The 16,400-nt window shown below is 47.5% G+C and overlaps 1 protein-coding gene across 2 annotated transcripts in view; it reads right to left on the bottom strand.

Moving 5' to 3' along the window:
• Positions 1-1,687: 1,687 nt before the first annotated feature.
• The window catches only part of gfra1a (gdnf family receptor alpha 1a), a 29,849-nt gene continuing 15,136 nt past the window's right edge, over positions 1,688-16,400 (bottom strand). For both annotated transcript variants that reach the window (XM_037272146.1, XM_037272147.1), the window contains 7 exons: positions 8,179-8,357; positions 7,375-7,547; positions 6,475-6,584; positions 5,189-5,323; positions 4,481-4,653; positions 2,798-2,845; positions 1,688-2,123 (listed from right to left, as the gene is read on the bottom strand). In XM_037272146.1, coding sequence (XP_037128041.1) covers positions 1,971-2,123; positions 2,798-2,845; positions 4,481-4,653; positions 5,189-5,323; positions 6,475-6,584; positions 7,375-7,547; positions 8,179-8,357 — 971 coding nt within the window. In that variant the 3' untranslated portion in view covers positions 1,688-1,970. The remainder of the gene's footprint in view (positions 2,124-2,797; positions 2,846-4,480; positions 4,654-5,188; positions 5,324-6,474; positions 6,585-7,374; positions 7,548-8,178; positions 8,358-16,400) is intronic.

Below are 16,400 nucleotides of genomic sequence, written 5' to 3' on the forward strand. Positions count from 1 at the left end.
ACGATGGCCCAAGCATGCTCGCTCTAAACACGAGTCGCTTTCTCCACAAAACCAGGTTGAACATGGAGCCGCTTTGCAACATCTTCCTCCCACTCTGGAAGACGGCAAAGTTGCTTTCCATCTGCCAATGTTAGTTTTACGAGTCAGGGGTCATCCTTTACAATTGTTCGGCTTGCATGTACATTTGACGTCCTTTCTGCACCGACTGTGATCCAGGTTGGTTTACAAACATGGAAAGGGCTTCATACAAACAACCAGGAATACCTGTGCAAGACACACAAGGTTGGAGAGAGCTGATTGGCTAATACAAGGGATGGCAAAGCCAGCACGCCACATCCACACACAATGAATACAAGAAACACAAAACGATCGTAGCAAACTCAACAGACAAGACCGTCCTGGCCCGACCTGTCCTTTGTTGGTGAGAGAAGCTTTTCCTGAAAAGCATTTTTGCTGAAGACAAGCGTGTATGTAGCCCAGTAACTTGTCAAAGGTCAGTCACTTTGGGTGCTTTGTCATGTTTATTTGTATTTGTACAACATTTTTCACAAGCGAGGATTATGGCGGGATGCCGAAGAAGTAGTAGAAGAGCCGCCGCCTTTTCTCTTGCGTGTCAAAAACACAGCCGAAGCCTTCTTCAAACCCTTGACCACACTGCGTCTTACCTTCTTTGTGTTATCATTAAGATTAGAATATTCTCGCTAGTCGTGAAAACAAGCTGAGGTCTTCATTCATTTCTACGCATAAAAAACAGCAAACCAAACAATCAAAATGTAGAAAAATAAGTCCAACTTTTGCCCAAAAAAGGAAAGTAAACATTGTCGTGTTTAAGCAACATAGTAACGAAATGTGCTTCCACTGACATACAACAGGAGTTCCACGGTTAGCCTTGCAATTTTATCAACACTGCATACAGAGCAGGAGAAAACATACGTACATGACGTCTACGAACTGGCTGTAGAAAAACAAGACTCCTCCAAGTCAAAACAATTGACGAAAGAATATGAAAGTAAAGTTTTGTGAGACCCAAGCACTCGTGGCGTTTGCGTTGGATAATTTACAAATATATATGTTAGCATTAGCATTGGCCGAGTTTTTCCTCGTGGCTTTGACTTGAACCTTTTCAAGTACATACAATGACTTGAGTTATTGCTGCCCTTGCAAAAAAAGGCATTAAAAAAGTGTCTCGCCTTGTCATTAAACCTTGCCCAAACTATTGATTATCTTTATTATTTTTAAATTGAGCATTCTTCATCTGTTTATTAGCGGTGGTAGCATTGGGAGTGTTTCTCAAAGATGTCTTTGAAAAACTTGTGCAAATGACCAAAATTAAGCGAAGATGGCCCAACAGAGCAGATGTCCTGAATCTTGCCTGTATTTAATTCTTGAGAATTTTTGGTGGGTCTACTCATTGTAAATGTGTGGACCTACTTTTAAGTTGCTAAACAAAACCAGCATCGGGGGCTGAATTTTGCATCTTCAGTCAGGTGTGTCTTTGAAAGCTACTGGACTTGGAAATGTTTATTTTTTTTAAACTTTTGTGTGCTTTCTACGATGTTAGAGTTATGATAAGCTAATATTCTCCATGTGCGGAATCATTAACAAACTAGACAAGTGGTACAGAAAATGGATGGAAAATAAAAAGTATGAAGCTTACTTGTTCTCATCAATTCTTACTGATGAGACATTTTGTTTTTTTTTCGTATATTGTGTCTACACATCAGAAGCTTCCACTGCCCGTCTGACCAAAGCAAGGAAACATGTACGTACATCAGAAAGTCGATCATAGATAAAAGTGACAACAAACAACAACAAAAACCGTAAACTGAAAAATGTAAACATAAAATCTGAAGAATCAAATGCAATCTGATGGGAATTCGTACAGTCAGGAAGAGAAGAAAGGAAACAATTTCACGTTTCTTTTTTTTAAATGAATTCATTTTGTCAGTCCGACGTTTTCAACCGCGAGGCTACAATTCATCTGGCCAGGATGCAAGATGGCGGCCACAGTACCACAGCCAAAGCAGCGGGGGCAGCAGAGGCGTCGCCACAGAAGGCCGTCGGCCGACGCATGAATTCCTGACAATGGCGTTGGATGTGCTGGGACCATCCAGCTGCGGGTCCTGCGGGCCAACAACAAAAAACAGGCAGCCACACCAAATTTCAGCCACACTTGGAACTCTTTCAATAGCAGCATTGTGATAACGATCCTTCATCTTCTGTTCCGCCAGACAGGCTGGGCGTGTTTCTGTCAGGCGTCAGTAAAATGGAGTGACAGACGTCTGTCGGCACTTGACCGTCTTAGTCACAATTATATGGATTTTTTTTTACTATTCAGCCGACTTTATTTGCTTCCACGTTATTCAGTTTTGAAATTGCGTCCTTTCAATTGTCAATAAGTGTCAGAGTTTGTCTTTCACATCTTTGCATTTGTGTCCCGTGCACTAAAAGTTGACTTGCATTTTTCGAGCGATGCGAGAAACGCCGCGGTAAAAGGGAGCCGAGGACAGGAGCCTTCGTCAACCCTTAAATGAATTAATTTGCGTTGACGTCCAAAGGTTGTTTTTATTACGGCTAAATGCCACCGCAGAAAGTTCTGAGTTTGTGCGCGTGTGGGCTTGCTAGCGTAAGCTAATGAAGCCGCGAGCTAACAGGCGGGTCATCTGTACGGAATGGCACTTATTGGACACGGTGACATTTGCAGTGAACTTTGCCTTGGCCGCCTCAAAGGAAGTCCACCAGCCATCGCGGCTCGCACCACGCCGCACCATCACTTGAAAGAAGTCGACTGACTCACCACACAGAAGACGCTGTCTGCGCTGGAGTTGGACTTGAGCTTCTGAGCCTGTTCAAGAATTAAAAAAAATAAAACACAGTCAGCAGTGGCGACACTTGTGTGGTACCAGGCTTAGTCCGACATCCCCTCTCTGTCTTTGTGCTTGTTTCCTGTTTTATGTGCACTTCTAACTGTCTTGGCAAACACTTGCCGCTTGACACTCGCGTACTTGTTTCACGTTACACGTACTGTGCCGTTCGAACTTTGTGAGTATCGTTATGCTTCCTGCGCGTCACTGGGGTTCTTGTTTCACTCAACACGATCCGTACTTCCCATGTGTTGTTCCACTTCCTGTTTGTTGATAGAATTGTTCTATTGAACGATGGTTCCTGTTTATCAGCAAAGTTGTTGCTTCACTTCCTTTGCGCCATTCTGCTTGTCGTTTTATACTTAAACATATTTTATTTCAAGAGTTCATTTCAATGAGATCAGCTGCAGTCGGCTCGTGAATCAAATAGCGTGCCAAGAAATATTCGCTGAATTAAAAGTCTGCCCGCCACCATGTTTGAGACTGTGTGACAAATACGGTTGATTGCAAGTCTGCTGAAAAGTTGATTTGCCGAGTAATCGGCATCTTTGCATTGGCAATGGCAAGAAAGCTCTGTGGGCCGCTCTTATTTATGGCACAATAAGGCCAAATGACTTTGGCGCTCCGTGCTGCTGCTGCTTGTGGGACTTTGAGGGCAGGTAAGATGTGACCCTGCAAATCAAAGCTGAAGTTGAAATCAAGAAAATGTAAACCACAAAAAGCAGCAGTCACGTGGCTCATTTCCAATTCAAAGAGCTGAGAAAAGAGACGACGAGCAAATATATTCCTGCCCTGCGCCTGCATGCCTCGGCTGACTGAAAAGTCACATTAGCATGCGGCACATTTCCATGGGGAGGCACGAGGCCGAGCCCGCCGGCCAGCAAGTGCATTGTTTGTTGAAAATGCCACATGAAAGTTGACGGCAAATGTTGAGCACACGAGCAAAACAAAGACAAACGAGCAAACATAGTAAGCTCTTCGTCCTTTGTCGTTGAAGCCAGACGTGCAACGCTGCACAAGCCGTGGCAGAAAGTTGAACATTTGATCAAAGCGGACGATGACGACGATGACAAGCATGCGGTTGTCCTGGTAACACTGGACCATTTAGCGATCAACTCATCAATGACTATTTCGGTACGCGGCGTATCCTTATGAGACTTTGTTCACTTGAAATTGTCCAAATCTTTCAAGCTCACAAGAGGAAGCGTTCACTGATACAATTTTTTGGGGTTAACGAAAATGAAGCTCTTATTTCTTCCACAACGTGATGACTGCAACTTTTGTAGAGTAGAAGACAGAATAAGCAGAATCGGTTTCACATTGTTTTGTGCCTTTTCTATTAGCATAAAGGATATCTGAAAATGACAAACGTGAGTTGCATTTTGGGGCCATTGGGTTGACTGCTGTCGCTACAGCGGGCCGCCGCTAACACCACCGACATCACTGCCGACATCACTGCCAGACTTCCCGCCCGGAGGCACAATTGCCCCTAGCCGCGGCTTCATTTCATCAGCTACGCTAGCTCAAGTCCCGCTGGTGGGAACGCCGCCGCTCTGCAAGCTACACATGCGCGCACGCACCCACGGACATGCACGCACACACGGAGGCACACGCACCTGCAGACTGCCGCAGAAGTGGTATAATCCGCCGTCGGTGTTGAGGTGGTTGTCCAGGTTGTTGTTGCGGCCGCGTTGGCGCGGCGAGGCGACGGTGGTGGCAGTCTGGGCGGGAGACGCCGGCTGCCACATACCCGTGTCCGTACCATTCCCGAAGGCCCGGATGGCGTTGCCTGCGGACACACACAGCTTAAGGCGTGGCGTGATATGATCACGCACGCCTGACCGAATATACGCATGAACTCGAGCTGAGCGAGTTGGGCCGTTTCGAGTTAGTTCCGCTTCCAACCTTTAACCGGAGCAGGACGCTCTCCCCGAGAAGAATTCAAGAGTCCTCACGTAAACGTAGCAAGTTTGAACGCTTGACTTCCTTGGGGATCGATCAAATCGAGCTGGTCAGCAATTGCGGATCGTCTCACTTGCACAGCAAAGGAGAGGAAAGAAAAGTTGCCATGCAAAAAGCAGCACCAAAGCGCTGCAGAAAATGGTGTGACCTTGCTTGTTTGCTTTGTTGTTCACGCAAAATCCTGGCGCCGATCTGCTCTTTGTTGGCGCCTTTTCTTGTTGCGCGATAATTTGTTACGAGGAAATGATTGTCTCCTTTAAAGCTCTAATGTTGGCCTCCCGCAAAGCAGAAGGCATTGTCAGACACAAACCGCGTCGGCTTCTCTCAAAGCGCATCTGCCAGTGGTTTGTTGGTGGACTCACGCAGGCAGGTGTTGTCCGTGAAGAAGGTGGCCAGCCTGTCGCACTCGTCTCTGTCATTGCCGCTGTTGCTGCAGTCGCAGTAGGGCGACACGCTGATCTTGGCCGAGCGCAGGTAGTTGGGCGTCATTACCGTGCCTGCCAGAACACACACACACCTTGTTGCCTTTTCAAACCAAGACAAACCGCCAAAGCAAAAGATGACCATTTTGGGGAGCCATTTTGTGAACAAATGTTTGGCCCATTCAAATGCAAACCACCTCCGAAGCGAGCCGAACGACGCCATCAAAAGCACGTCTTGTTTGTTTTGTTTTCAAATATGCGGCGGTGGCCATTCGAGCCAAATGGACAACAACTGTGTCCGTGCCGCAATACGTATTTATGGGCCCGGCTGGAGCGTATGTCCAACATGCCTCAAAAAGACCAACATTGAACATGAAGCATGATAGGAAGCACATGTCCATTGTCGGCTCAAATTTGAGATGGAAGACTTTTTCAACACGCTTGAAACACTCGTGTGTGTGTGTGTGTGTGTGTGTGTGTGTGTGTGTGTGTGTGTGTGTGTGTGATGAATAACAGCAGTGTTAGTGCATTGTTGCCAGCAGTGTGTGTGCGTGAGTGTGTGTGTGTGTGTGTGTGTGTGTGTGTGTGTGTGTGTGTGTGTGTGTGTGTGTGTGTGTGCGAGCAGGAAGTGGAGGGCAGTGGAGGAGTGAAGAAGCAAGAGCAAGTAAATTGCTTCAGTCAGTGATTCTTCACTGCCCCCAAAAGGCCCTTCCCTGGTGCTGGTCTGGCTCCAGACCCATGAGTCCTTTGTTTTGGGTGGGTGCTACATGAGGACATTGTGCATTTGTTTCGCAGGGGGGTCCCGGGGGGGGTTACTTATTGGGGGGCGCTACATGAGGATTTGAGAAAATTGAGAGAACTTTTCCCCGCTTCAAGTCCCTCGGAGCTTGCCACAAGTTCCGGCTTCAAGTCCTTCGGATTTCACTTGGATAGCAATATCCATGTGTGACTGATTCCAAACGTGTTTTAAATTCAGTTAAACAAAAATAATGCTCATAATCAGCAACTAGGGTAGTGCAGGTTGAGGCTTACAGCAGCTCCTTGCAAGCGTTCAGTTGCGGCCCAAAAGTCCGTCAGGACTTGCGGCTCTCATTGCCCACATGCCGTGGCATGCGAGAACTTCACTGCTCCGATGTACGTACACGCCACCCAAGCGAGGACGTATCCCAAGCTCCATCCTTGAGAACCTTGTGTCTCACCACCTGCCCGACCAAGCGCCGACTCACCGATGAGGCCCGAATAGGCCAGCAAGCAGTCTGCGTAGTTTTCCTTCAGGCAGCCCGACAGAGAGCGCGGTTCTGACTGGCAGTTGGAAAAGAAGTCGGCCAGACGCGACCTGAAACACACACGAAAAATATTTGGCTTGCCCATCGCTAGCAGCTATGGTGGAATCCGCAAAATTGACCGCATTTTCCAAGAAAAACTGAACTGAAACAGAAGACTGACGGATCAGCTAAATTTTCTGTCGTGCCCACCTCTGAAAAATATCAAGGAAGCGCGATGTAGCAGGCAAACGCCACACACACGTTGTCAGCTGCCATCCGTCAGGTGGTCGCGGCGGAGAGCAAATGGGCGACATATGGCGAGGGAGACGGAGGCAAAACGCCAGACTTCAATTCATCTCGCCGGCACCTGACAAATGGACTGCCAAGTGTGTGGCGGCACCCGAGCAAGACGCGACGCTAACGCAACTTTGGAATTTACTGCACAGTCAGTGTGTGTGTGTGTGTGTGTGTGTGTGTGTGTGTGTGTGTGTGTGTGTGTGTGTGTGTGTGTGTGTGTGTGTGTGTGTGTTTGTATGTGTGCACATGCGAGTCTGAGCCAATGCCTCAGTCCAAATGGATCTCATTTATGATGCTTCAATTTAATTCTGGTGAACCACAAGCTGCAGGCTCTGGAGACTATGTAACACAACACACACACACACGGACTGAGCAGTCCTGTTTATGTTCAAATTTCCTAAAATTGTTTTGGATCTAATGAAATGATTGCTCAGATGACCACTTTGACAGACACTTCATTATTTGTGTTGATCTGATTGAATCTTGGAAATCATGACAAAAAGACGTATTTGAAACGATGACGGTGTGATGAAAGTCAAGGCTTTGCACACGGTTTTGGCGCACCTGCAGATGTAGTTGGTCCTGCAGGTGGCCTGCAGCTCCAGACAGTTTGGCCTTTGCTTTTCCTCGTAGGAGCAGACAGGCACGATGGTCTGCCGCCGGCGTTCCGAGCACGCCGTTTGGTCGCTGAGCGGGCACGAGCAGAACAGCATCCCGTAGCTGTGCTTGGGAGGAACCTGGCGCCGTCAAACGCACAATCGCAACAAGTGTCCTCTTTCAGATGCGCTCAGAGCTGACGCGAGGCGAGGACAGCACATGCGGCACTTTTCTGTTTGACTTGTTTCCATTTTCAAAAATGTCTCTTTCGCATTAAAAGGAATTTTATTTTATATGAGCGCCAATCCGTTGAACGTCGAGCACATTTGAAACGAGTCGACAGAAAACGACACCGCAACGACGTTGCACCAGATGACAAAACCGTGCTGTACTTTCTCTTTTCTCTTGTGTTTCTCCGTCTCGATATTTACAACAATTGCTCTCGCTCGAGTCGTTGCGCACGGAAGCAACATCCGGGAGGAAAAATAGCTTTTGTCATTTGATGACTAAATCCCCATTGAAACTCAGCAGGGTGCACGGCCGGGTCGGCGGCTCCTCGCGGGCTTTTGCTTTGCAAAGTCAGTCGTGAGAAGTTCAGCTCAATTTCTGAAAAAAGCCCAACGTTTAGCATGAGCTCAATTCCCAAACAAATGGCATCGCAGAAGACCATTTGGTTTTGCAAACCCGGCGTTGACACGGTTGAGTCAAGGAAATCAAACCGACGGCCGAGCGCGCAAAAGGAATTGACAAATGCCGCGTGCGCGGCGCCACCTTGTCGAAGAACTGCCTGAGGGCCTTGTGGCACTTCCTCTTGTTACAGACTTCGGCAGTAGAGACGCGGCTGGTGCACGGGCCGATGTAGGCCGAGCGGTACTTCTTGCAGGTGTCGTTCAGGTTGCAGGCCTTGGCTGCGTTCAGGCAGTTGTTCTCCCGAGCCACCGCCGGCTCACCTGGCCATGCAGAAAGAAGAGTTTCTCGTAAAAACATTGCGCACGGCATTTGCCAAGTTGAAGCCGGGCACTCGTCGACAACAAGCAACAATTGGATTGTTGTTTGCAGTCAATCAACTTTGGGATATTTCAGACAAATTTATTTTTGATTGCTTTTCTTCTTTGAACACCGAAATTTGAGCCAGGTATATTTTCATTTTGTGGCGGAAAAAAACATTCCAAATATATTTTCCCAATTGCTGCTTGGAGTCTCCGGGGAAGAAGAGCAGAAGCTTCCCACCTCCTGGTCGCTATGGCAGAGATAACAAAAGTATCGAACGCAGAGCGGGCCACAGCACATGCGGCTCGTGTTTGTTTGCCACGCATCCGGCCAGCGTGTACGTCATCTGCCGCTAATTGGCAGTGATGGGCCCCTAACGAGTATTCGCGCTGCCGTCTGCTGCCTTGTTGAAAATGAAAAAAAGCGTCTTGCCCGTCTAATGAAGCAGTGCCAATTAAGCAGAGGGCAGGGGAGGGGAGGGCCGCTCGGCCGGCCCAGCCGGACGGCGTGACAAACATCTGGGAGCAGGCGGCCCATGAACTCAATTCAAAAGTGTGCTAATGAGACGCAATACTTCAAACAGGCAAATGGAGATCAGAAGTGCACGGTGGAGGGGGGGGGGGGGGGGGTGAGGCCGACGATGGGGTGACGATGGACTCATTAACAGACGGCAGAAAGACGTAAAGAAAAGAGGTCAGTGAACAAGAGAAGACAACATCCGAGCTGCTGTCGGAATTGTTGATTGTGTTTATACCTGAGGAAAATCCCCATCCCTCCCCATGTCTAAAAGACAAGAAGAATTCATATGAGAAAGACAAAGGAAAAGGGCTCAGAGAGGCTCTTGAAAAACTGCCTTTGCCCAGAACTGCTGTGTTCTCCACACCACAGGGCCTTGGAGAACAATTTGTTTTTCCAACAAGAAAAATAACCAAGCGTGGCTTCATTTAGCACAGCAAAGCACAGCTTTTCAAGTGCAACGTTCCCGACAAGCTTTGCACATCATCCTCCCCCAAAAGAAGAGCAAATGCAACGAGGAACAAGGCCCGCTCCCCCTCGTCTTCCTCGCTCTCTGCGGAGCCGAGCGGCACCCGGACGCCCCTGCGAGGAGAAGACAGGCAATTTGGTATCGACTCTTGTGGGGGGAGCTCCTTGGATGTGAGTGGGTGGGCGCAGCAGGATGAGAACGCCCGCACGGTCTGGCTTGTTTGAGAAGAAACCATCAATAGCCAATCTGCACTTGGCGACCCCCCCCCCCCAAACAAAGGAAATGCCACTCAACTGAGGGAAAGTGACAAAGGGTATGGCTTTCAGTGCTGGTGATTTCCCTTCCTAAACAAGTTTCTCCCCACATTCCAAAAACATGCATGGTAGAAAATCAACAATTGTGTGCCAACATGGATGTTGGACTTGAAAGGAGTTGGGTCAGTGATGAACTGCAGGCAGATGGCATCACACGCGCACACGCACATACGCATATACGCACATGCGCACACGCGCACACGCGCACACGCGCGCACACACACACACACACACACACACACTAATAAGGGGTCGGGTCCTGGGGCCATCTGGATGTCTGCTCGGGGGAGCGAGGACCCCCCGGTGGCTCATGTTTCCGATGCAGCCGCAAATTGATTATCGTGTCTCCTGTTTCCTCCACTCCCGATGAACCCCCGGTGCAATCCGCCGCCCCCCTTTACCCGTCTCTCACTCCACCCCAATTAAAATGAGCCCAGGACAGCTCCGTGTGGAACGCAAATTTCCACACGAGGACGTTGGCCCATAGAAGGAGATCAGAAGTCGCCTTGACTTTCGGATTGAGGAGGAAGAGGAGGATGAAGGCTGGCTGGTATTTTCTTTTTTTTTTCAGAAAAGAAGAACAAAAAGCATCTCCTATTGCACTCAGGGGTCCTGACTTTGTTGTTAATAACGAGTGTCCCAGTGCAATAAGGCGACGGCGGCGGCGTGGCAGCAAATAGCACAAGTCCCATTTGCTGTAATTGCTCCCTGCAGTGTAAAGAGTTCACGCAAGTTTCTGCTCTTCTACTGGCATTTTATCAGCATAGTAAAAGACAACATCACGCGGAGGATTCACTGACACTTTGAGGGCAGTGCTGGCTGCCTCATCGGATGCTTCGCCATCACGCAACAAAAAAGAGCCTCCCATGAAATCTCAAGCCTTCTCTGAAAGCCAAATTCCATGTACGAGAAAGAACTGACTGTGAAAGCCCAGCACTGTCTGGTTGAACGCCAAAATATTGTAGAATGTGGAGTCATGGGGAATATAAAAGACAAGGGAGGGTGGGGCAGGGCCTTCCTCTTTCCCCATTGAAAAGCCATTTGCGCCCGTCAGCAGTACTCGCACGACGACTACAAGTCCTAATGTAACTCATCAAGACACACTAAAGGGGAAGGGTCTCGATAGAAGCATCGTATCCAAACAGAGGACAACGAGCGCTGGTAAGTTAAAAAAAAAAAAGCATTGGACATCCTGCTGAAAGTCTGCAGGAAGTGGAAGTGTCACGGGAAGCTGCGTCTGGCGGCCCCGTGAGGTCACGGCCACCAGAGCACTTAATGAGGCTTCCCCTCTTGGGAACAAGAGCCTCAGTGTGCTCACATGCATGCTCATCGCATGAAGCAAAACGTTGGAATCTTCCTTGTCAGACCCAAAGGAAGACCAACGATGCTAGATTAGTTAGCAAGTGTGGGTTGCGGTTTTCGGGGTCAAGGTTCAAATCTGGACTTTGACAAGTAGTGAATTAAAATCACTTTTTTCTACTTTGGGGTGGGGACTATTCGAAAGCAGGACATTGGATCAGATTGGCCGAGCAGAAAATGCACAAATGTAAATTTGGTTCATTTACTGGTCAAGTCAAAGTAAATGTTTGCTTTGGATGACAGTCTGCAAAAACTGGAGAATATTTACGGTTGAGAAGCTGAGATGACAAAAGGCATCTCACAAAGAATTTTCCATTCATTTGAAGATGGAGTGCTTGCCGCTCCGCTAATCATTTATTGCAGCTCGGCACTTTTCGTCCTCTTTCTTGCTCAAAGTCGCCCCTTGTGAGGGGGCGCTGCTGTCTCATGCAAAACACTGACGCTTCACAATGACGAGCAGGAACAAAGCTAAACTGTTGATGATGAGCTCTGAAATAAAAAGATCTGATAATTTGGCAGAAAATAAAAAAACCCACAGGGCCTGTTGTGAACTGCAAATGGAGATCAAGTGTGCAATAAACGCGTCTGAAAGACCAAACGTTTGAAAGTGGCTCCAGAATGATAGATGCCCCGTAACCAAGACCAGCGGCATTGGCCATGACATCATCTTCAATGAGGCTGAGGCACACCTATCAAGTGCCATTCATCCACTTGACCATAAAATCAGCAACAGCTGCAGCCTCGACTTCCAATTAACGCACTTTGATGGATTGACGCCTGCATCGGAATACTTTACATATAAATCAAGAAATGCACAAAGTCGAAGATGTAGCATTTTTAACTTCATCATTCTTCTGGTGAACAGAATAGCGGTAGCAATAATGATCGGTGAATTATTTTAGGAATCATCAACTAACTGAAACATTTCCGATCAACCTTGGCTTACCTTGGAGCAGCGTTGCCCCCCCCCCTCCCTTTTATTCTTCCCCACCGTCTTGACTTTTAGTCCCTTCTGGTGGTCTGTCCAACCTTGTCTACCAATCAAAGCAAATAGAAAGCACTCATCCTCCGCAGCACCCACATCCTCCTTCCATTTGGTCGCCAGACGGCTGATCAATCGGCACTCAGCGGCTTTTACTTTGCGCCCGCAAACAGCGTGAGAGCCCGATTAATGAGGAAGACGCCAGTGGCCGTGGGCTTTAATCAAACGGCCGCAAGACCTCCACAAGCTCTTTTAGATCTTGTTAAATCAGACGACTCCTTGACCACCAAAAGTTTTCATGGCCAAGCCTCAGCTAAACGCTCAATGGCTGCAGGACATTGAGCCGCCTCAAGATTGAGTCTCGTTGAGCTCAAGCGGATGATACCTTGACCACTACAAAAGTCTACTTTTAGCTAAATGCTAAACGGCTGGTAGAGGAGACCTTGGTTTAGCTCAGTCAACTTGTCATTGCTAAACTTCACCTAAATTCTGAAATGAAATCATTTGGAATGGCTAAAATGCTAAAAGGCAACAAGATTCCAAGAAACCTTGAGACCATTCAAGACACGATGAAAGATGTATTTTTATGCTTTTGCCTTGAGTTGAAGAGTCCAAGCAATAACTTTGCACCATCGAGCTAAAAGCTAAAAGATCACACCTAACACGCACACATGCACACACACACAAACACACAACTTTAAAGGCTTTTTTAACTCACTATGGCAACCACTAACCAAGACCTGACCTATTGGTTGTTGTGTGTTTGTGTGTGTGTATGTGCGTGTGTCCTGTCCAGATGCCTGCCTGTGGTTTATGGATATTCATTAAAGAACCATTACAGCTGAGGTAACACGGGATAAGAGGGATGTTTTATCTGAGAACGCATAAAAGACACCCACACGCACGCACCCACCTACCCACACACGCACACGCACACACACGCACACACACACACACACACACACACGCACACACACACACAACACACGTCCATATCTGTTGACACAGGAGAAATGAAAGCAAACATCTCTCATGCCGTGCAGCAGAGAGCGACCCGATGATGAGAAGCAAATCAGGCAAAGTTTGTTGCAACATGTAGACCAAGGAAATGGCCGAGCTGGTGTTTCCAAACTGCTCAACGCTTGAGAACCAGTCGTTGCCGACTGCTCAATCTGTTCTCAGGACTTCCATTTGTATGCCTTTCTGTGTCCAGTCCAGTTCATATTTCTTGAAAGTCACGATCAGAGTAAACATTTCAATTTGTTTGTTAAACACGTCATTCTGTTCTCCAACCCGGCGGCACTTTTTCAAACCGGTACCAAGTCGTCTGGATGTCGTCAAGCGCAGCGTGGAAAGTGACTTCAACAGAGCGCACGCCATGTAAACATTAAACACATTTAACACCTCAGGGCTCCTTGCCGGGATTTACACACACGACCCCCTCCCCCGTGGAAAGCGACGACAGCTGTGCGAACTAATCTAATTGCTTCATTTTGGCGCTGGAGTGGGCCCATTAGAAGCTTCATGAATCCTGCAGGTTGACAGCGCTTCTGTCCTGCAGATACGGTCCAGATGTCCCGCTGGACCGGCCGCGATCTTCCCGGCTCGTAAAGACCACGGCAAAAATAAATAACGTGATGGGTTAAATACACAAACCCCCCCAAGCCTCAACTTGCGTTTCTCTTGAGCGACCACTCAGGCTACGTCGTTGAGTTTGTGCAAGTCAGGAAATGGAACTTTGAGTGGGATCATTTTTCTGGCTGAGAGAAGTCACTCAATCAAGCAAAGCCTCCAACTGTCAGTGGAATAAATGACAAAAGAAAAAGCCCCTTCACTCAGAATCGCACTGCTCATCTGACCAAGCCACAGCCTCACAAGGTATGTATGTACCGTATTTATTCCAATTATCGCCCATATTCTAATAATCGCCCAGTGTGTGTTAGCGATGACATAAATAAAAAACATTGATACCTCTAATTATCGCCGATGCTGCTAAAAATTCCCCCCAAAACTTACGTTTTCCTCCGCGACCGCATGCCGACATCATTGCGCAAGTTTAAATATGACTGATTTGACAGCACATCGAATGTCCCTTTTTAATTGTTTTTCTCCATAAACTTTGATACAATTACACTCGTCACTCCGCTACAATATCCTCATACAATTACGTTATCGGGGCGTACGCTCGAACAAGACGATCGCGATAACATGACATGCGCAACATGTGATGTGCGACGGTAACGTGTCGCATCGATGGAGCGTCAATTGACGCACCCCGCTATCAGAGGTACATCAAAACAGCCACTGTTCTAGTGTTAACACCAGTGAGATGCAGGTATTGCATACTACATAAGGAAAATATACATATTATCGCCCATTTCAGTGCCCCTTGGCGATCGGACAAAAAGTGTTCTCTATTAATCGCCCATCCCCCCTGTTGGACATAAACCTTTTCTAATTATCGCCCTGGGCGATCATTAGAATAAATACGGTATTATTATGCAATGGAGATTGTTTTTCAGTTGCAAAATCATTTGAATTCATTTTTTAATGTGAATGACTCCACAATCAAATGTGACGACAAAATGAGCCTGTTCAAAAAGTTCATTTCAAAATGATTCATTATTGATTTAATTGCATGTGATGTTTTCAAGAGAATCAATTTTAGTGCAATAAACGCCAACGTGACGCAGTCATTGAGCTCGTTTTGTGGCGCGAGCGTCGGAAAGTTATCGACGTATCGGATCTCGTCGACGCGAGAAGATTCAGGAAGTCGCTTATGGGAGATGAGGCGGGCTGCCGAAAGACAAAGGAAATTCTCTTTCAAGCGCCGCCAGCCGGCCGGCGCAAGGCATCGTGGCCGACTTCCATCCGCACTCATCACCCCAGTGCCTTCATTAAAACGTCTTCCGTTGGACGCTCCAACTTCCTCTTTGGCAAGTCGTTACACACAACAACTCCATCCATACGTCCCTCCGTCCATCCATTCGTCCATCTCTCCATCCCTCCACCCAGCCAGTATGTTTTTGTTTTGAAAAAAATGCTTAGGCAGGAGAAGCGACCACGCTCCAAACTCCCCCAATAAAATGTCCAAATAAAGAAAGATTTGAGCCAGTGACCCCCTCACGCCACATTTCTCAACCAAAACGATCCAACGTCACCGTTCCCGTTTTATATAGTGACGTTTTCATTCATTGCGCAACATTTGAGTTTGGCGAAAACTCTTTGGCGTTCGCAATCATACTCTGCTTCTGCTTATTATTATTTGGAAGCAATGAAGCCAAAAGGCCAAATAGAATAGAATAGAATAGAATAGAATAGAATAGAATAGAATAGATCTTTATTGTCATTGTCACATGTACAACGAAATTTAAAAAGTGCCAACCGATCCGCGCATGCGATAAAAAATATATAGAATAAAAAGATAAAAAAAAAACAAGCTAAAAACCCACAGAAGAACATACACAGACATAATCATTTACGTTTAGCTGCATTCAATGTGACTACCGCTGTAGGGTAAAAACTGTTGGCGAATCTGCTAGTCCTCGACCTAATTAATCTGTAGCGTCTGCCTGATGGCAACAGTTCGAAAAGGGAGTGGCCAGGGTGGGAAGTGTCCTTCAGAATGTTCTGTGTTTTTTTGAGACAGCGGGTTCTGTGTAGGTCTTCCAGTGTGGGGAGAGGGCAGCCAATGATCTTCTGTGCTGTGTTGATGACCCCTTGGAGCTTTTTCCTCTGAGCAGCAGTGCAGCTGGAGTACCAAACACATATACAGTACGTTAAAGTGCTTTCTATGGAGCAGCGATAGAAGGACACCAGCAGTCTCCGTGTAATGCTGTGCCTCCTCAGCACCCTTAAAAAGTAGAGTCTCTGTTGGGCCTTTTTAAGCAGCTCAGAGGTGTTCACGCCCCAGGTGAAGTCCTCCTCGATGTGGACTCCCAGGTAGCGGAAGGAGGACACCCTCTTCACACAGACCCCGTTGATGATGAGTGGTGGAATGTCCGTTTTATTTTTCCTCCTAAAATCAATGACCAGTTCTTGGGTTTTAGCCGTGTTTAGGAGCAGATTGTTCTCTCCGCACCACTCCGATAGCTGGACCACTTCGTCCCTGTAGGCAGACTCATCCCCCTTTGAGATGAGCCCCACCACGGTTGTGTCATCCGCAAATTTCACGATGGTGTTGCTGCGGTGGGCGGGGGTGCATGCATGTGTGTAGAGCGTGTAAAGCAGTGGGCTCAGTACGCAGCCCTGTGGGGAGCCGGTACCAAGACTGAGAGGTGTGGATGTATGACGGCCCACTTTCACCCTCTGGCTGCGACCCGTCAGGAAGCTCTTAATCCACCTGCAAGTATTATGTGGAAGT

Source organism: Syngnathus acus, chromosome 15 (genome assembly GCF_901709675.1).
Source record: "Syngnathus acus chromosome 15, fSynAcu1.2, whole genome shotgun sequence".
NCBI classification, from domain to species: Eukaryota; Metazoa; Chordata; class Actinopteri; order Syngnathiformes; family Syngnathidae; genus Syngnathus; species Syngnathus acus.